Source organism: Centrocercus urophasianus, unplaced genomic scaffold (assembly GCF_019232065.1).
Source record: "Centrocercus urophasianus isolate 14NV4802_14NV808 unplaced genomic scaffold, USGS_Curo_1.0 seq_13, whole genome shotgun sequence".
Classification (NCBI taxonomy): Eukaryota; Metazoa; Chordata; class Aves; order Galliformes; family Phasianidae; genus Centrocercus; species Centrocercus urophasianus.
This window is the reverse complement of record NW_024884475.1, coordinates 611527-631918: the sequence shown is the minus strand read 5'-3', so window position 1 is coordinate 631918 and position 20392 is coordinate 611527. Positions and strand designations below refer to the sequence as shown.

The 20392-nt window shown below is 47.8% G+C and overlaps 1 protein-coding gene across 5 annotated transcripts in view; it reads left to right on the top strand.

The window, feature by feature from the left end:
- EXOC6B (exocyst complex component 6B) overlaps positions 1-20392 on the top strand; it is a 245126-nt gene that overhangs the window by 104554 nt on the left and 120180 nt on the right. For all 5 annotated transcript variants that reach the window (XM_042811691.1, XM_042811690.1, XM_042811689.1 and 2 more), the window contains exon 8: positions 6523-6591. In XM_042811691.1, coding sequence (XP_042667625.1) covers positions 6523-6591 — 69 coding nt within the window. The remainder of the gene's footprint in view (positions 1-6522; positions 6592-20392) is intronic.

The window sequence follows — 20392 nt, the reverse complement described above, 5'->3', positions numbered from 1 at the left end:
ATCACCTCCCCTTTTAGGATCATCTCCCCATTTAGGATCACCTCCCCATTTAGGATCGCCTCCCCACTTTGGATCGCCTCCCCGTTGCCGGCGCTCTGAGCTCCACCCGCAGCTGCCCGGCAGCGGCCGCTGTCCGTGGTGATGAAACGGGGCGGGCGGGTCCCGCTGCGGCGCTTCCCCAAACTCCTTGCCCTCCGGGCTTTCTTTTCTCTGGAAAGAGAGCTATTTTGTTTTATTTAATGGGTTTTTCTTCGGTTGTTGATTTTCTTATTTATTTATTTTGTCTTCTTGTGCTTTTTTTTTTCTTTTTTTTCTTTTTTAGTTTTCTTCTGTTTCGTTTTGTTTGTTTGTTTGTTTGTTTTCTTACGTTTTTCTCTTTTTTTCTTTGTCTTTTCTTCTGCTGCTTCTCCCCCTCCATCATTGTCTTCTCCTCCCTCCACTGTCATCATCTTCAACCCTCCCATCTTCTCCTCCCATTTATTTTGCCTTTTTGAGTGCACATGGATGGCGGTCTAGGGCCCCCAATACAAGAAAGACAGGGAGCTGCTGGAGAGGGTTAGAGGAGAGCCACAAAGATGGGGAGAGGGCTGGAGCATCTCCCTACAAAGGCAGGCTGAGGGAGCTGGGTTTGTTCAGCCTGGAGAAAAGAAGGCTGCGGGGTGACCTCATTTCAGCCTGCAGTACCTAAAGGGAGCCTACAGACAGGAGGGGAATCAACTATTTGAAAGGGTAGATAACAGTAGGACAAGGGGAGATGGTTTGAAGTTGAGGGAGGGGAGATTGAGGTTGGATGTGAGGGGGAAGTTCTTGACAGAGTGAGTGGTGAGGTGCTGGAACAGCTGCCCAGAGAGGCTGTGATGCCCCGTCCATCCCTGGAGGTGTTCAAGGCCAAGGTTGTTTGTGGCCCTGGCAGGCTGGTCTTGTATGAAATGTGGAGGTTGGTGGCCCTGCATGTGGCAGGGGGTTGGAGCTTCATGATCCTTGAGGTCCCTTCCAATCCTTTCTATTCTGGCCATCGTATGATCCTATCATCTGGTAATAGGGTTGTTAAACCCAAGGGATCAGTATTTGTGTTACAACTGAGAGTGACTTCAGCCGGCAGCTGAGAACCCCCCCAGCTGCTCACCCACTCCCCCTTCTCACCTCCAGTAGGGTGGATGTGATCTAAGGGACAAAAGTGAGAGAACTCATGGGCTGATTGTATAGGTGGCTTAATAAGCAAAGGGAGAAAAGAAACCCTGCTGTTGGTGCAGACTCAGTCATTGCGCACGTCGCGCCATCAGATGGATGCCCAGCCAGTCTCCAAGCAGTGGACATTTTCTGGGGAAGCAAAACAAAACGATCCACAAATTTCCCCAATATTTCATTGCTGAGCACGATGTATGGAATGTCTCTTTTGTCAGTTTGGGTTTGGTGTCACAGCTGTGTTCCCTCTCAGCCTACTCAATAAAAGCACAGTGAGAAGCAGGGAGGGCACTGCTGCTGGGTGGGTCAGTAATTCACTTAATCCTATCTCAGACTGGTACAGGTATACACTGTCAATGCTAAACTCTTTGGTGAGGTTTCTGGCAGTGACAGGGCAACATGAATGTTGTTTTCCATGGCTGATGCTTATTTCCACCTTTTCAACTGGTAGCTTGATCTCTGCTCCTTCCAGTTACCTCCTCTGTGTAGTGACAAAAGGCAGAGTACTGCTAGGGCAGAGCTTGAGACTTCTGTTTGGAGGACAGCCAGTGGTGGGTGAATCTGGGAGGGAGGAATGAAGGGCTCCTGCCCCCAGTCCTACTCACAGCTGAAAACAGAATGATGTTCAGAGGTGGTTCTTGTGAAGTGCTTGGCAGGAGAGACCTTCTGATCCCCTCCCTGGCTGAATCTGCAAAAAGTGGGTTAAATACAATCCTTTTAATCTCTGGGAAATAATTGAGCCCTGCAGCAGGCTGCGATACAGAGTTTTCCATCGAGGCTGGATGAACTGCTCCAGAGATCTCAGAGTTCCTCCCCCCCTTCATCCAGGAACAGAATTAACAAGAGAAGCTTTGAAAGGAACAGAGGACCAGAAGAGTTTTGCTTCTACTGTTGCATTTATTTTTTATGTAGATCATTTTCTCTCTTGGGCAGCAATGGGGAGCAGTGCCAGCTGCATTCAAGAAGACCATTGTGAGGCGTGGTTCCCCACTCCATTAGAGTTCTGCACTCTGGAGACATCATAGTCCAGACAGATGCTTCACTGTGGTGGAAGCTCCCACTGTAATGAGAGCAAGAGCGTGGGCACAGCTGTAAAGCGAGCTGGGAGATGACTTGAGTTCAGTTTTTATGAATGTCAAGTGGTAGGAGGAGGATCAGTGTTTCATACTGAGCAGCTCCATGGCCTGCTCTGTGTGTGCCAGCTGCTCCCTTTGTAGTGTTCTGGATGCTTTTTACTACAAAGCTCATCCAGATTCTTCTCGTTTCCAGTGACTTTTCTTTTGCCATCCCGTTGAATCCATCACGTCAAAGCTCGCCTGCATTCTCCCTCATTTCTTCTTGTTCCCCAGAAGTCTGGCAGGCGTTTGTGACGTGGTTGGGTGGGAATGGACCTCCTGGTTCTCCTCTGTGGGAGAGGGAAGGTTGTAAGGAAAGAGTAACAGCCCCTCATCTCTCACTGAAGAACAAATCTACAAATTCCAGACGGTTCTCTGTTTGGAGAGCAAGTTTGGCACCGAGGACATCAGCAGGTGTGAGGTGTAGCCAAAACTCATCATACTCCTGGCATTCTTTCAGCTTGACCTGACTGTAGGAGTGTTGTAATTCTCTAGGTGAAGGTGAGAGATTGATGACAGTTTAGGGAGCTAGAATTGGGACTCCAGAGAGGCTCTCTCAGCTTTTCCTTATAAATGGCTGCGTTGGGTGCCATCAGCCTCCACTTTCTGCTTGCTCTCACTAGTAATTCCACACACAAACCAACAACAAAAAAACCATCTTGGACATGGAGAGAAAACTTTTTGTTCCCAGACAAAGCTGTCTGCCTGCTGTCTCCAATGTCAGCCAGAATGAGATCAGTCTGCAGGATGATGTGGCAGCTTCCAGTACTGCAATGCTCTGAGCGTCCTCCAAGAGCTGCTGGTACCGAGAGAGATAAGATGAGAATTGTTGAAGGTACACAAAACCAATGCTTCTTTCAGCAGTAGGGGCTTATTTTGTAAAGTGAACACATTCTGAATGTTGGTCAGGCACTGGCACTGCTGCCCAGGGAGTGGTGGGGTCACCATCCCTGGAGAAGTTCCAGAACTGTGGAGATGTGGCACTGAGGGACACTGTGGAGATGTGGTCAGAGGGCACGGTGGGGCGGGTTGGGCTTGGTGAGCTTAGAGGTCTTCTCCAGTGTCCATACCATGTGAAGAGAGCCGGGGTGCTAAATGTCATAGGCTGGACTTGTGGCAGCAGTACTGTGTGTGCATGCGTTCATTGCAAAGATGTTCAGAGGGCTGCAGCACCTCCCTACAAAGGCAGGCTGAGGGAGCTGGGCTTGTGCAGCCTGGAGAAGAGAAGCTGCGGGGTGACCTCATTGCAGCCTGCAGTACCTAAAGGGAGCCTACAGACAGGAGGGGAGTCAACTCTGTGAAAGGGTAGATAACAGCAGGACAAGGGGAAATGGTTTGAAGTTGAGGGAGGGGAGATTGAGGTTGGATGTGAGGGGGAAGTTCTTGACAGAGAGAGTGGTGAGGTGCTGGAACAGCTGCCCAGAGAGACTGTGGATGCCCCGTCCATCCCTGGAGGTGTTCAAGGCCAGGTTGGATGGAGCCCTGGGCAGCCTGGGCTGCTGTGAAATGTGGAGGTTGGTGGCCCTGCATGCAGCGAGGGGGATTGGGCTTGATGATCCTTGAGGTCCCTTCCAACCCAAGGCATTCTATGATTCTGTGATCTGCACCAGTGAGCCCATGTACTTGGGTTAATGGGTCAAAGTGACAGATCAATAACCTATGTTTCTGGCTCACGAATCCTGGTGTTTCAAAGTGGATTCTTCTTTCCTAATGAAATAGGAGCAAATGTATCTATGCTTGTGTCATGTCATTACATCAGAAAGCAGCAAGGGTCAGAGAGATTAAAGCCACTGTATTGCAAATTTGTATAGAACCAGAATGGAGCATCTCTCATCAGAGGCATCATAGAATCATCATAGAATCAATTGGTGTTGAAAAGGACCCTTAGAGGCCATCTGGTCCAGCTCCCCTGCAGTGAACAGGAACAGCTACAACTCTATCAGTTGCTCAGAGCTGTTTTTCCAGCTGCATTTCTAGGGATGGGGCATCCACTGAGCCATCTCTGGCACATGGTTGTGACCGTGTCAGCTGCACATGAACATTTACACTGAAAACATGGCTCTAATGGGTTAAATTTTCTACAGTCAGCATTGAACCCAACTGAAAGTGCTCCTGCAGAAGGCAGGGGTTGGGCTGTTTGCAGAGGCTGACAGCTCTGTACCGTGAGCGTGCTGAATGCAGGGCTTGGGAATGAGGTCTGTGGAACAGGAGAACCCTGGACAAAATGAATCAACTCCTTGTTCTACAAACTAAAAGGGGGGGAAAAAAAAGATTAGGCGGAAGTGGAGATGTCGGAGGAGTAATTGGTTCTGTTGAGGTTTATTTCTGTTTCTGAACGCTGGGGAAGAAACTCAAATAGGTGCTAAAGGGGAAGTGCTCAGCCTGAAGGATGCCCATGTTTCCCTTGTGTTGGGGTATGGGAAAATTGCATGAGATTCCATCGGGGAAAGTGGATTCCTGTTTGGAAAACCATGAATGTGCCTTCTCTTTGCCTTAGAAAGCAGCTCTTACTGCCCATTGTGCTGAAACTGCCTGAGATCTGCATTGGTCATGGATTCATAGAATGGTTTGAGTTGGGAGGGACCTTAAAGGCCGTCTGGTCTCACTGCCTGCAATGAATGGGGATGCTTGCAGAGGCTGAAATGGGTTCCAGTGGCACAGTGCTGCTGTGGGGCTGGATGTGGACAAGGTGCTCCTTCAAACTTCGTAGGTAGGATCTCAGCGCAAGGTTTGGGTGCTCGTTTTCTCACGAGTGCATCCCAGGTTTTGCATGCAGCCGTGTCTGGGAGCCTTCTAAGTGGATTAGCAATATTAAAATTATTGATGTCTCAGATATTAAGTCTGCAGGAACGTCCAGCGTATTCTTGGTGAGCATGTGTGTGGGCTTAAAAGCTTTTACAGAAGATCAGAGGCTGTGAAAATGCTGCAGTCTGGTTTGAAAGAATTTCTCTGGAGGAGTGAGCTCCATTTTTGGCAATAACCCGATTTCATGAATCTTTATCAGAAATATTTCCCTGCGGGCCGCGTTCAGTTAATGCCCCAAATCCGAGAGGAGCAAAACCTTCTGATCCTGAATTCAACTTGAGAGGAAAACATAAATCTCCTGCTGTGATGGTGGTGGGAGGGGATGACAGATCTCCTCTCGCTTAGGAGAGCACAGGGAGCTCTCAGATCCATCCCATGCAGCTCCCAATGCTGGTGGTGGTCACTGGGGATGATTGGGCCCGGCGTGTCCTGGCATTCCTCTGCCTTGTCGCCATCTCTGGAGGTTTTGCACTCTAGGATTCCTCAGCCTGAAGTGCTCTAAAGAAATCCCCACGTTTCCCTTTCCAAGCCCGTTCTGCACTCCCCTACCCAAAGCCTTTGCTGCTCACCCCAGGTGCTTTGGGCAGCGCTGGTGGAGATTGGCATGCCCTCATCCAGCCACAGCTTTCTCCCTGCTCCGTCCTACCTCCTTTTTAGCAAGATGCCTCTTAAGCATAATTAAAAATAAACATGTTTCCCAGGCCTGTCCATTGGTCCCTTTCATCTTTCCCCTTTTTTTTTCCCACCGCATGTCAACAGAACACTCCCTTCCTCTCTGGATTTTGGGGGAGAAGGAGGGTTGCTTTAGCTTTATGCCTTGGCCAAAAAGCTTAATGCTGTGTTGGCTTCAACATATCCAAAGGACAGAAGCTTCTTGTATGCAAATTTCCTCTCTGATCTTCCTCTTACCCTCTCTCCTTCTGTCCCACCCTTCCAAACTGTGCTTCCTTGTCCCTACCAGAGGCTCACTACTGCTGTTGAAAGGTGCTGGAGTCTGTGTGTCTTATTACCTCAAAAAGCAAAAGAAGAATTTGTGTTTTTAAAGAAATCAAACTAAAAATACAGAGAAAGGCTGTTGTTGTTATGTTGCATGGGTGCCAAGGGTGCCTAAACTTATATTGAAGCTTACGATCAAAATTAAATCTCTGCTGAGCGGGTTAACAAAAGGATGCAAAATGAATGTGATTTCAAAGGGAAGCTCAAATGGAACAAAAATGATATTCAGTGATGGTTTTCTGCTCTGAGAAACTTGTAGGATTGTATGTGCACATATGTAGACAGGTGTCAAGAATCGCTGCGATTGCTGCAGCCCTGAAATCTCAGTGCATCTCTCAGCCTTGCAGACCTTTGAGCTGCAACTGATTCTCATTGGGGTGGGTGGACCTGCACCTCGTGCTCACCTCCTGCTCTCTTCCAGGTGCCCGGGGCCCAGGAGCTGGTGGACTTCTCACCCGTGTACCGCTGCCTGCACATCTACACCGTGCTGGTGAGTGAGCCCTGCTGCTGGCGGCCTGCTGAAACATAAGGGGGTATTTTCTCCCACTGCTGCAGTCCTTGGGTTTGCAGGCCCAGTGCTTATACCTTTGGCGCAGATTCATCCTGAAAGAACCCTCCTCTGACCGCAGTAACTTCATTATTCATTGCAGACTGAGAGGTTGAAGGGAGAAATGGTTTTAGAGATCTTATTTGTAGCGCTTTGGAGAAGTTTTGCTAGAGTTATGCTTGCTGCTGTCCAATCAAACCCCAGGTGTCACTGTGCCACGTCCAGTTTCCCAACAGTTGGGCTTTTTCTCCTTTACAAGCACTGGAAAATGTGTCTGGACTGGAGGTGCTCTGTGCTTGCATTTGGTTGCTGGCCAAGCCATTCTGTGATAAGGTGACCTTTGTAGCTTGCACCTTGGCTTTTAATTTTCAGCACACCTTTGGCAATGTATGAGCCATGCAGCATACAAACCTCCCGACCCCCAAACCTGTGTTATTTGCATCTGTTCCTTAATGCTGGTAATGTCTTCTGCTGAGCTCTCCGAGGCTCTCTCCTGCAGCTGGGCAATGGGAAGCCAGGCAGCACATGAAAGCACAGCTCTGTTAGCAGCTTTCCTCCCCTTCCTCAGCGGAGCCAGGCTTGAGAGAGCATTGTTTTTAGAGGCACTTCTGAAAGACAGGCTCTCCAGCAAGGCATACAAACGAATTTGCAAAAGGAAAAGAATTGTCATAAAAAACATTTATGTAAAATCTTTTTTTTTGTGCCTTCATCTGTTAATAATTATGTAATTTGGCTCCATGGCCATGATTCTGTAGCGGAATGAATAAGTTAACCTACCCAAAATGTGTTACTCTGTTTATCTTGGACAAAGGCTCCCACTCAGAGCCGGCACTGGAAGCCCGGTGCAGGGAGTGTGCTAATTGAAGATTACAACTGGGCTGAAATGCTTTGTGCCTTTCAAAGTGTCACTTTATTTGGAGGAACTTCAGTGAAGTCTATGTATAATGAAAACAGCCTTAGGAATCCCATTTGTGTAGCTTACAGGTTGGGTTTTTTTGTTGTTGTTAATGCAGGGCTATATGCCTGCGTAATTATGCATAGTGCTCTTATGGGAAGGGTGAGGAACTCTCATGGTTGGACGTAGCAGTTTTGTGCATTGGGAAGGTTCACGTTTATGCAGTGTTGTAGGCTTGGGGCTCAGGGTGCCACTGAAATTTTGTTGTTTCTCCATCTTGTTCCTTTGCTTATTGCCTTGGAAGGTGATTGGTTGTGCAGCTCTCCAAAGCGTATGAAGGAAAGCCAGGCGTTGTGGCCAATGCTCTGCAGCAGATCATAGAATCATAGAATGGCCTGGGTTGAAAATGATCACAATAACCATCCAGTTTCAACCTGCTGCTACATGCAGGGTTCACCAACCAGCAGACCAGGCTGCCCAGAGCCACATCCAGCCTAACCTTGAATGCCTGCACGGATGGGGCATCCACAACCTCCTTGGGCAACCTGTTCCAGTGCCTCACCACCCTCTGGGTTGAGTCCTGTCGTCCTGCACTGAGATCCTTCGGTCCTTCTCCTCCTCCCTCTCCTATTTCAGCCAAAAGCCGTGGTAATGAGCAGAGAGAAAAGGTGTGCTGGTGAGATAGGAGTAAAACGAGGTGAGCCCCCCTAGAAAAGCCTCCTGAAAAGAAAATTGCCCTTTTTCTGACCTGTGCTCAAAGCCTGAGCTGGCTTTCTAGGCCCAACTTGAGCTGAACAATGCCAAAGATCCAGCGCGCGTCGAGGGAAACGACCACATCAGTGTCAGACGGAAGGATCATAATGTAATAGTTACCAAAAAATCCTAATATTTGTCATTTACAATAGCGTTATCTAAATGCTTGGCCTGCAGTTAAAAAGGCCCACGTTGAATAAACATTGAGATATTTATTATTTTTAGTGAAATCGACCTTCCAGTCACCTCGGTTTTATGGCTGCGCTGCTTATAAATTCCCAAAGGATTATTTGAAAAATCCTACTCATATCTGCCAGCCTTATCAGCAGGGCAGAAGTTCACATATTGTAAGGCGAGGTCAGCCTTCGGTCATGGTCTTACAGACGGGGCCAGGCACCTGTAAATCCTTCCTTCAGCAACCAAGGCGAAGTACAATATCAAACGGCAGCGAGACTTTTCCAGGAAGCGCTGAACTTTCTCAGGAAGGGCAGAGGAGGGGGAAAGAAAGTGAACAAGGGTCAGGCGGTGGTTAATGGAGAGCTGGGCCTTGGCGCGGGCAGGACGGGCTCCGGTGGGATGCTTTATGGGGCCATTCATCGGCGATCCCGTGTCGTGTGGGAAATGGCCCTGGAGACGTTGTCCCGAGGAACACATGGGCGTAGGGGAGGCTTTGAATCCTTGGAGTGATGGAACAAAATGTTGCAGGAGCGCGTTGTGTCCTTTGTGTTTGCTGGATAAGCTTTTGTTGCTTCGTTCAGCTGTGCGCAGTGATTGCTGTTAGCCCTTAGGTTTCTTGACTGTCGTGTAAGACTTTGGAGTTTTGTCCCTAAACGACAGGTTCTTACCCACACTGTGATTTCCTTAGGTGACAAATGTGCATTGAATTGCTTTATATAAGGCTTTACAGCTGAAGTTTCGCATTGGTCTGAGTCGCTGGCCGTTCAGCAACTTTGTATTTCAGTGGGCATCCTGGTAGCATTGAGAAATGTACAACATCCTTTCATTAGGAAGAGAAAAACAAAACAAAAAAAATAGGCAAAATCACCTGGAGAAGGCTGGGACTGTTAGAATCATTGAGTGTTCTGAGTTAGAAGAGACCCATAAAGATTATGGAATCATAGAATGTCCCAAATTAAAAGAAACCCACAAGGATCATGGGATCATAGAATATGAAAGAGACCCATAGGGGGCATGGAGTCATAGAATGTCCTAAGTTGAAAGAGACCCATAGAGGTCATGGGACCTTAGAATGTCCTAAGTTCTTTACAGGCAGAGTAGTGAGGTGCTGGAACAGCTGCCCAGAGAGGCTGTGATGCCCCGTCCATCCCTGGAGGTGTTCAAGGCCAGGTTGTTTGGGGCCCTGGGCAGCCTGGGCTGCTATGAAATGTGGAGGTTGGTGGCCCTGCGTGTGGTGGGAGGTTGGAGCTTGTATAATCCTCAAGATCCCTTCCAACCTGAGCCATTCTGTGATTCTATGAATGTCCCAAATTTGGAAGAGACCCATAAGGATCATAGAACCCTAGAATGTCCCAAGTTGGAAGAGACCTATAAGAATCATTGAGCCAAACTCCTGGCTCCACATAGGACCGCCCAAAAATCAGAGCGTGGGTATGGTGGTCCTTCAGAAGCCAGGAGCACTGTATGAAGAAGTAACAGAGAGAGGCAGCAAGGTCAGGGTGCACACTGTGGGCTCCGTGGACAAAGTTGGCTCTGCTTTTGGCTGGGGTTGAGTGTCAAAAACCCCTTTGGTTTGGTTAGAGCAGCGATGAGCTATTTGAGGACATTCCTCTGAAGAGGCTGCTGGGCTGTTTTGTATCAGGTACATCTTCTCTTTGAGTTAATAGAGAAGTTTGTTGAAAAATGGTGATGTTATTATATAAAGAAGAAACAAGGAGATTTCAGTGCAGCGATTTTGCCACTGACGTTTTTATCTTTTATGTTGTCTTTGACGAAAGTCTATGTAATGCTCAGGTTGCTTTGATCGATATCCAAAATAAATTAGGAAAGGTGAGGCTTGGGCCAGATGGTTTATCTGCTGGAGCATCTGAACAGCTGTTGGGAGCCTTGTATTTCAAGGCCAAGACATGGAATTGCTTTGCTTTACATAACATGAAATGAAAAGCAGTTTTTGTTTCATGTTTCCCATAAGCTGTAGCGAGTCAGAAAGCAAAGAGCGAACGGAGAGCAGAAAGGAATTAAAGCAGAAAGAAAGAAAGGTGAGAAAGGGAGGATAATTTGCAGGCAGGGCGCTCCCAAGCCGTTGTCTGTGGGGCAGATGAAAGTGATTCAGGTCGCTGGAGCTCCTGCTTCAGCCCCTGCTGCTGCCTGGTAGCGCTCAGGGTTCGTCTCAGCGAGGTGTTTTTCTCTTGTAAAGGTTTATGCTAATTGGTAACCAATTACTTTGAGGTTCTTCACATGTTGGTGAAGACACTGGTATTGACGCTCCCAGCTCTTTGATCCGAGCTACAAAGGGGTCATTTTAGGGTAAAGAACAAGTGTCCAAAAAAAACCCCCACCGACAACAAGAAAAAAAAAAGGAGCAGATTCTGATGTAAATACGGGTGTAAAAGTGGAGCTGCCTCGCAGCTGATGGAGTATTTGTGGAGAATCCCAGAGCTGGATAATTTAGATAAATAGCAGCTGACAGGTATTTACTATAAATTTGTCATATCTCACCACTGACGTTTTTATCAGCTATATTGCTTCTACCCAGAGCCCCTCTGACCCTAAGCTGCTTTGATGCACGAAATGCATTAGGAGAGGTAAGAAAACGTAAAGCAAATTGAGGAAAAACCAAAACGAATGTATTTAAAATACTCAGTATAAAAGGTCTGTGGGGTTCCTGTAGTCAAATACACGCAGCGTGCTTCGGCTGCGCTCTCTTGGTAAGTTCTGGCTTGCCTGTATTAGGGATGGGGATGATGTTCTGTGTTCTCTTCACCATGCAGAGCACTGGGAGGAGAAGCCAGGGCTCATGTTTGCTTCTGGCTGTGGTGGGTTGCTGCATTCTGACCCCAGAACCTTCCCATACCTCTGCCCCAATGCAGCCTCTCTCGGGCACCAAAACGTTTGTCCTTTAGCTAAGGGTGCAAAACAGCTCAAGTTCTTTAAGGGGTGAGAAAGTCCCTTATAGGAACCACAACTCAAATAATAACCCCTCCCCAACCCTTTTTTTTTTTTTCCCTCTCTGTAACTCTAGAGTTGTTTCTTTTATTTGATACTGAAATACGAACCGTACCACGGAAAGTCTGTGGCTTTACTTCTATTTTGGAGATCAGGGTTGTAAAGTTTTTCCCTCGGTGTCCTTGGGAACTTAAACAGTTTAAACTCCTTTATTTTCTGGGGTGGGGGGTGGGGGGGGAGGGAATGGAAAAAATTTCCTTCTTGAAGTCTCTGGTAACTCCTTGTTCATCTCAGACACTTTGCAGATTGTCCCATCGCTCTGTCCTGGCGTATCTCACTGTCTGCTGACTTGGCTGACCCACTGGTGCCTGGTGGAGTTAGATAGCTATAAACACAGCACTGAGATCATAGGGAAAGGCTGAGGGTGAGACACTTTGTGCACCGCATTGATAAGGACACAGGAAAAGCCATTAGAGTGAACTGGTGTCAGTGACCTGTGATAACCATTCTGTACTACGTGCTAATGGACCCTGGGTAGTGTGTCTGTCTGTAGTGGCAATAGATTTAACTTTTGTAATTGTCATATTGCTCTTTTAACCCTGTGACCTTATTACCCATGAGAAAACCACTTGGCTTCGATCAAAGAAGCAGCAAAGAAATCAGTGTTCATTCTAAGCCGGCTAGATATGATCACAGGCAGCCTTGATTCTTAAAATATTCAGCTTGGAAAACAGACATGTTAGGAGGAGGGGAAAAAAAAACCCCAAAAGTTTACTACAATAGCCCGGATGCAGACTGCTTGTCACCTGAGGTTACAGCAGCCCTGCTTTCCCAAGGCTTTGCAGAGCTCTGCCTTCGTTTGATGAAAATGTACTGATAGTTTACACTGAGCACTGAGTTCGTTTTCAATCCCTTTGCAGTTACAGTGGCTAAAGGAGGAAAGAAGCTGACTCTGTCCCAGCCGTGGGAAGTGCATTGCATCCGCTCAGCATTTTGTGGGGTCGTGGAGGATGGATTCCTATACAGGGTAGGGGGGCAATCAGGAGGACCCATCCACCCTCTGCTCACAGTGAGGTTGGAGCAGGTTGCTCAGCTCCACCTGCCAACTCTTGGTGCTCATCCCCAGAGCTGCTCCCCAGCCCCACTGGTGCCTGGTGAGGGCTTCTTCCTCCCAGCCTTGGACCTTGGCATTTATCAGGCTCCCATCTCACACTGAGACCCCTTCTGATTGCAGTCCCACTCCTCACTGTGTTCACTGGTGCTCCTCAATTTGGTGTCGATTGCAGAGTGGGTGGGAATGTTCTCTGTTGCCTCCTCCGAGTCACTGATGGAGAAGCTAAGCAACTTAGAGTTTAGAACCAGGTGATCGAATCCAACCCATTCTACACTCCTGAGGCAGGATGGACCCTGCTGGGGTTCTCCACTTGTTACCAGCTCCCATTTGGGGTACAAACTCCAAGCCATGGCCCTCAGATCCTGACCACCAACCCAGTAGCTCATCCAGCTTGTTGCTCACCACGTTGGGCCATCCCAACTGAGATGCAAGAATAACATGGAAGAGCACGTCAAAAGCCTTGCTGCAGTCAAATCAAAGGGCATCTGTTTGGATTGTGCAAGCATAGGAAGGCTTTTGCTGAAGGTTTCCTCCATTTCCTGGTGTTGGGGCTCAGAAGGGACCCAGGAGTGTTGGGAACACGCCTCAGCTACCCTGTGGTGGTGATGTCCAGAAGTGGTGGTATCTCAAAAATAACAAGTGATAATGATGGAAGTGCACTAATTTGCCAAGAATGTCCTTGGAGAGTGCTGAGTTTTCTAAGGTAAAGCTCAATGTAACAGCACGGGAAGGCATTTCTGTTAAAATTCTTCTCATCCTCCAGTCTCATAATAGACTCGTAGTAATTAAGACTGCAGGAGACTCCTGTCTTGAGGTCACATCAAGGATCTCCAAGCTGCGTGCTGTTGAGTTTTGAGGATCTCCAGAGTTGGAGGCTTCCTGACCTCTCTGGGTCCCAGTTATGGTGTTTAACCACCTTTGTATCTTTCACCCACTGTTACTAACTTGAATTTCCCTCTTTGTATTTTGTCTGTCCATTTCCCAGAGGAGTCTGGCTGCATCTATGCTATCATCCTGCAGTAGATGCTTCCTCGCCTTCTTTCCAAATGGAACCAACCCAGCTTGCTCCACCTTTCCTCTTATGCCTTGTTATTGCTCCTGAAGAAAAGGAAGCAAAACCAAACCAACAGTATTTTGTGTCCTAATGCCAAAAAGTGGAGGAGGAGCTGAATCCCAGCTATGAGTCCTGCTCATGGGCTGCCCTTGTTGGCATTGCCAGTATACTCCGTGTGTGCAGATCACTGGAAAGCAAAAGAGACAAGGTGTGCATGGAAGCAACATTGGGAGAATATACTGTCCCCTTCTTACTTTGTGCTGCAGAGCATATTAGAAAAATATGATAGAATATTATAGAAAAAGAGGCATGGGGAAAGGTTTTCCCATTGAGGGTTGTTGAGCTGTTGGTGTTAGTGGAGCTGTATGTTTTGTACATAAATGAACCCCAGGGAATTATCATGTGCTGACCAGAAACTTCATGTCGTATTATTTCTTTTTTTTCCTAAGAAGGGAGTGCTTGTGGGGGTGGAGGCTGTGAAATAATCAGCCCCCATGCTTTATGCATCTCGCTCGGTGCACAGCTGCGGGTTGCTGTTTTCCTGCTATGTACGTTGTTTCTCATCTTAAAGGCCTGTATGCAGCGTATCTGGGAAATGATTGCCATCCTGTTTTCAATAAAACCCCTTTTTTATGAAGGGTCTTGAGTTGGCTGGACATTAATTCTCAATCTGTTTACAAATATTTGTGCAGGAAAGGGTGAGCAATGTTCAGGACAGGCTTGTGACGCATATACCCACTATTTCAGTCCTTTGTTCAGGAAAATGTGGAAACAAGGCAGAGCCCTCACAATGAACAAATGCTGCCTTCACATTCCAGGAGTACGGTGGCTTTGTCTGGGAGGGGGGAAGAAGAGAAGCATGCAGAACCCAAAAGTTGTTTCAGCTCCTTCCAGTACCTAAAGGGAGCCCATAAACAGGAGTGGAGCCAAGTTTTTGAAAGGGCAGATAACAGCAGGACACGGGGAAATGGTTGGAAGTTGAAGGAGGGAAGATTGAGGTTGGATGTGAGGGGGAAGTTCTTGACAGAGAGAGTGGTGAGGTGCTGGAACAGCTGCCCAGAGAGGCTGTGATGCCCCGTCCATCCCTGGAGGTGTTCAAGGCCAGGTTGTTTGTGGCCCTGGGCAGCCTGGGCTGCTGTGAAATGTGGAGGTTGGTGGCCCTGCGTGTGGCAGGGCTTGGAGTTTGGTGATCCTTGAGGTCCCTTCCATCCCTGGCCATTCTGTGATTCTGTGATGATACACTGGAGACCAGAAAGCAGGTTTCATAGAGTCTTGGAAAGGTTTGAGTTGGAAGGAACCTTCACAAGTCATCTAATCCAATTCCTTTGCAATGAACAGAGACACCTACAGCTAGAGGGTCTTAATTTAGTGAGGTTCTGGCACAGGTTGCTCAGGGAGGCAGTGGATGCTCCATTAGACACCCAAGGTCAAGCAGGATGGGGTGCTGAGCAGCTGATGGAGCTGTGGGGGTCCCTGTTCATTGCAGGGAGTGGGACAAGATGGCCTTTAAAGGTCCCTTCCAACTCAAACAATTCTATGATTCCATAAGTCTGCTGCTCACTGACACTGAGCAACTCACCAGAGCTGTTATGAGAGCAGGGATTTGTCTGTTGCCTTTAAATCTTGTTTTCTGCCTTACTCCCTCCAGCTTCTCTAAAGCCTCTTGTCTCAGCAATGGCTATGGGGTGGTGTTGAAACGCTTTGGAATCCTTCAGGATGAAAACTATTAGGAACAATGCAGTCTGAAAAGTTGGGCTTGTGCCTTTTAATAATTTATTTCTAATGTTAACCAAAGAATATGCAGAGAACTAAATACCAGACTTTTTATTGCTGTAATAACTTAGGTATGCCACAGAGCATGTTTCCTACAGCTGCTGCTGGGTAGGGAGCTTCCTACCATTTCAGTGTGTAGAGCTTACAGCTGAATGTGTGCACGCTGACTTGTACAGGTTGTTGCCCTGTAGGATGATCACTGTTGTGTTCCTTTCACAGCATCATAGGATGAGATTGGAGGGGGCCTCTGGAGATCACCTTGTCCAGCTGCGTTGTGGTTGCTCAGGGCTGTGTCTAGTTGAGCTTCAAATATACCCAAGGATGGAGATCTGGAGCCTCTCTGGGCAACTTGTTTGGTCGCTTTAGAGAGGTTGTGGAGTCTATTTCAGAGCCCACCTGGACGTGATGCTGGCCAGCTCGCTCTAGGTAACCCTGCTGGAGGCAGAGGGTTGGTCTAGATGCTCCCAAGCAATTCCTTGTAACCTCAACTATTCTGTGATTGAGTGTAATAATGGTACTTTTGCTAAGTTGATTGGAAATTCCTGCTTTTCAGTTTGTGCCCATTACCTCTTGTCCTGTTCAGCTTGGTCATTCCCCACTTCCCCTTGGGTATCTGTGCATGTATGTCAGGTCCATCTGAGCCTCCTCACCTGCAGGCTGAGCAGTGCCAGCTCTCTCACTGTTTGTCAGGTTCCCACATCCCTCAGTGTCTCAGTGGCCCTTCGCTGGGCTCCCCCCAGCAGCTGCACACCTCATGTCCTGTGGAGCCCAGGCCTGGATCCGGCACTCCAGATACATCAAAGCAAGAGGACCTGGACCTGCTGGCAGCACTTTGCCTATCTCAGGAGGCAGCTGGCATCCTTTGCACAAGGTCATCTTGCACAAGGTTACTCAACAGGTCTGGTTGGTGCTGAAGGGGAGGAAGGAGAACAGCTGTTCTGCTCGAGTGGGCCAAATGCTGGTGTTTGCATGTCAGGCTGTATTAGTGTAACGTAGCAATTTAATTGCCTGTCATGTTGGCTCCTTGATTGAACCATTTTCTTCAAACCTGTGATTATTGCACATGTGTTAGTCGAGATGGACAGAGCTGAGATCTGCTCAGAGCAGTGGTCGTGATGGATTCCTGCAGGTTGGAGTGGCCCATACAGCATCCCATGTGCCCGTTTGAATTGCTTAGTGCACATCGTTGCCTTAAAACCGTGGGTCATTGGGATGGAAAACCTGCAAACAGGTCCTTGGACACAGCATCCTTCCCATCATGGAGATGTATGGAATGCTGAATCTGCTCCCACAGTGGCACGTGGAACAGGAGGTCAATTTATTGGGCTTTCTCTTTTTTGTACTTCTGCCTTCCCTGACCATTCCCCAAAGTTCTGAGCTGAAAGAACAAAAAACAAAGACGCAGGTTTACTTTTCCAACCCAAACATGTTGTGGAACAGCCTTAGGAACGAGCAGCATTCTTTCTCTTGAGGACAGCGTGCAGAACGGGGGCTTTTCTGCTCTTCTGAGTACGTGCTTGAGTTCAGGGAGAGCAAAACCCAGGGAGCTTTGAGCTCAAATCACCCAGCAGCACAGCACCATCTCCTAATGGAAATGTCCACATTGAGGGACCTTTTTTCCCCCTGTGAGTCTCTGTAATCAGCACAGAATCCTGTCTGCTGGGTGATCAGCTCTCTGGTAGGAGGCATGGAGCTTAAAGCACCAGCTGTGAGAAACAGCTGAGGTTTGCAGATGACATTTTCCTCATTGCTTTTTGCCTCTTCTTCCTCCACCTTCCTCTTCCCTTGGCTCCTTGCTGTCCCCCTGGACCCGCTTTCTTAAGGACTCATTCTGCACTGTTCTTCACACGAGTTTCTCTTGTTTTCTCTTTTTAATTGATGGGAGCTCTTGACAAGAGCTGATTAGTTGTGAGGATGCATCCTTCCTTGCAAACCTTGTGACCCATTTCCTTCCTTCCTCGGGACCAGGGCGAGCTTTCTTCTGTGGGCAGACATTTGCCTCCCAAAGGCGTTGTGCTTGGTGGCCTTGCATGGAAGACTCCATGGGCATGTCCTGAATAGTTTTGTTTGTTTTCCTGACAGCTCATTCATTATAAAGTTTTAATGAATTTTAAATACATTCTGAAAGAAGAGCTTGTGGTTAGAAGTTCTCTATGTGCTGGAAGCGTAGGGCTGTGCTTTCCTTTGCAGGCAGGGCGAATGGAAAGCAAGCATATGGAGAAGGCACATCCCCCTGCATTAACCTTGCAGGTCACCTGGAACCAAGAAGGGAATCGCCAAAAATGCAACCTGAAAATATGAAGGTGCTGCCATTTATAATGAGGCAATATCTGCCTGCATCATTGCTTTGTAACTTTTGAAACTATGACTTAAAAAGGAGGGGGGGGAGAAAGGGAGCTGCGACGCAGAATGGAAAACACAGGCTACTTGTTCAGTCAATTCAGTTTAGGTCAAATGTAGTTATGAAAAACAGATGATTGCTGGTGATGGAGCTGCACTTTGACAAATATCCCATTGTTTGAGTGCGCAGTGATTTCTTTCGAGCATTACCCGGCGTGGGGCTCAACCATTGCCTTCCCCTACCTCAGAGCTGTTGGTGCAGCAAGGCAGAGCTGTCTGTTGGCTTTTTGGGAGGAGAGATGGCATGAAAGAGACTCTGGGTGCAGAAAGGGGTGTAGTTCCCACCGTAGCTATTGAACTATGAGCTCACTTGGGATGCTCACCCAACGTGATTCTTTCCGTGTCCCCTTCGTGTCTTGTTCTGCAGAACTAAAGATTTATTTGATGGGTGGATGCTAATATTTGTCTTGGAGAAGCTCCTTTATGTTGTGTATCTTAGCCTTATGCAGCTTTATTGTGTATTCTTCTGTGGTGTTCCCTGCAAAATATTCAGCTTTTATTCAGGTTTCACAGGCAGGGCTAGTGGAATCACAGAACCATAGGATGCCTTGGGCTGGAAGGGACCCCAGAGATCCACATGGATGGATAGCGATAGGACAAGGGAGAATGGTTTTAAAGTGAGACAGGGGAGGTTGAGGTTGGATATGAGGAGGAAGTTTTTCACTCAGAGGGTGGTGAGGCACTGGAACAGGTTGCCCAAGGAGGCTGTGGATGCCCCATCCGTGCAGGCATTCAAGGCCAGGCTGGATGTGGCTCTGGGCAGCCTGGTCTGCTGGTTGGTGACCCTGCACATAGCAGGGGGTTGAAACTGGATGAGCGCTGTGGTCCTTTTCAACCCAGGCTATCATCTAGTTCCAAACCCCAGAGGCAGGGCCCCCCACCACCTGAGGCTGCCCAGAGCCCCATCCAAGCTGGCTCTTGAGATATGAGGCACTAATTCTGGATAACTAAGTTGGGCAACTCTTGGCAAGTTGCAGCATCTGAAGACATTGTCTTCCAAACAGATGGAAGCTCATCGGTGGCTTACGACCCAGTGTGGAGCAGTTGTGTCCATGGGGATGCTGGGCAGAGCAGGTGGGTCGGATATACGTGAAGGGAGGTGCATGCAGATGACTGGAAAGTCTGAAAGCAGAAACGAAGCTGATAGAGAAAAGCCATTTAGTGCTAAGAAAAGGTCTCTTTCTATCTGTCCTTGGAGCAGTTTCAGGAAATATTCCATTAGATGCTGGGAAGACCAAAGGGCTGTATTTGTGTATGGCGCTGCCCGTCGGCGCAGCTCTCAGAAACGTACACTGTTAGGTGATATATTTTGTCATCTGAAACCACAACCAAAGCTATTAGAAACAGAGAGAAATGGGTTTTGTTTGACTCATTATCACTGTCGCTGGTCTTCTGGGTCCGACCGTGCGTTGGATCTCCTGTTGTGCTGCTACCCCTTTCGGAGATAAACTTCTGCCTATTAATCTCAGCAGAAGATTACACTGCCCAACAAATCTCCATTTGTGCACGTTGCTTTGCGCTCCTTTGGAGCAGCATTAGCTGCAAGGAGCTGTGAAAGCTCGAGCTGTCATCTCAGAGAAGTTTAATGTCCTTCTCGCCTTTTACAGCTCAGCGTTGCTCCGCGCTTCACTTCATTTGTCAGGCACAGCAGCTCCAAATTTGGAGGCCTTCTTTTTGTTTTTTTTTTTTCCTTAGCTCTTAAAATGTGAAATTTTTTAAGATCAGCAAAGGCCCTCGAGGGGGATATTTTAAAGCATTGGAGTCTTTCTGCACGTTCCTTGTGGATGAACGTATCTATTTTTAATATCAAGAATCAATTTGATAAATACAGTTTCGAGAGCGTGGCCATGTGTTTGGTGTTTTATGCGTGTGGACCAGCTCTCTTTATGAGGATGATGTGATGTGAAATGTCGTGTTAGACTGGGGCAACATCTTCTGCTTGGTGTAGCTTAAGGGAGAGCTGTGGTGCTCAGTCCTGGCTCAGCAGCATAGCAAAACAAATGCTACGTGTGCAGCACAAACGGAGAGCCTCGCATTGCCAAGCTCTTGTTAAATGAACCCGGCAGCTCCAAACCGATGACTGAGCAGTTGCAAATAAACTTTATTTTTCTACCGTTATTAAATGGAAAAGAAAACACATTTCTGGTTGACATTTCAGCCTATTAAAATGGGATAGAAGTGGAATTTTGCATCTTGGAATACTTGGAAGATTGACCGAGGCTGCTCGTCTGTCACATGCATACACATGCAGGATGCCTTCTCTCCTGGAAGGTCATCCTTTGCTCTGCAGAGGTTAAATTTCTCAGGGAGGAACAAACTTCTAAGGGGATGCTGTCCCTTCTCCCCTTGCAGAGTTACCTGAAACTCAGGATGCGGTGGGAGATGTGATGTGAGCTCTCAACACGAGGCCAGGCCTGTTCCTTGTGATTCTGCTGTAAGAATCACCTGAATGGCAGCAACCATTTGTTATGGGCTTTTTTTGTTTGTAGGGATTAATGTGCTCTCTTCAGTGTACTGTTGAGTCTGAGCACGTGGCCTCAGTCCTGCATCCCATCCTTCCTCCTGGACTTTGGGTTTTGGTGGTGGTTGGACCTGGGCTGGCATTTGGGGAGGGATGAGGTTTTTGCACTCT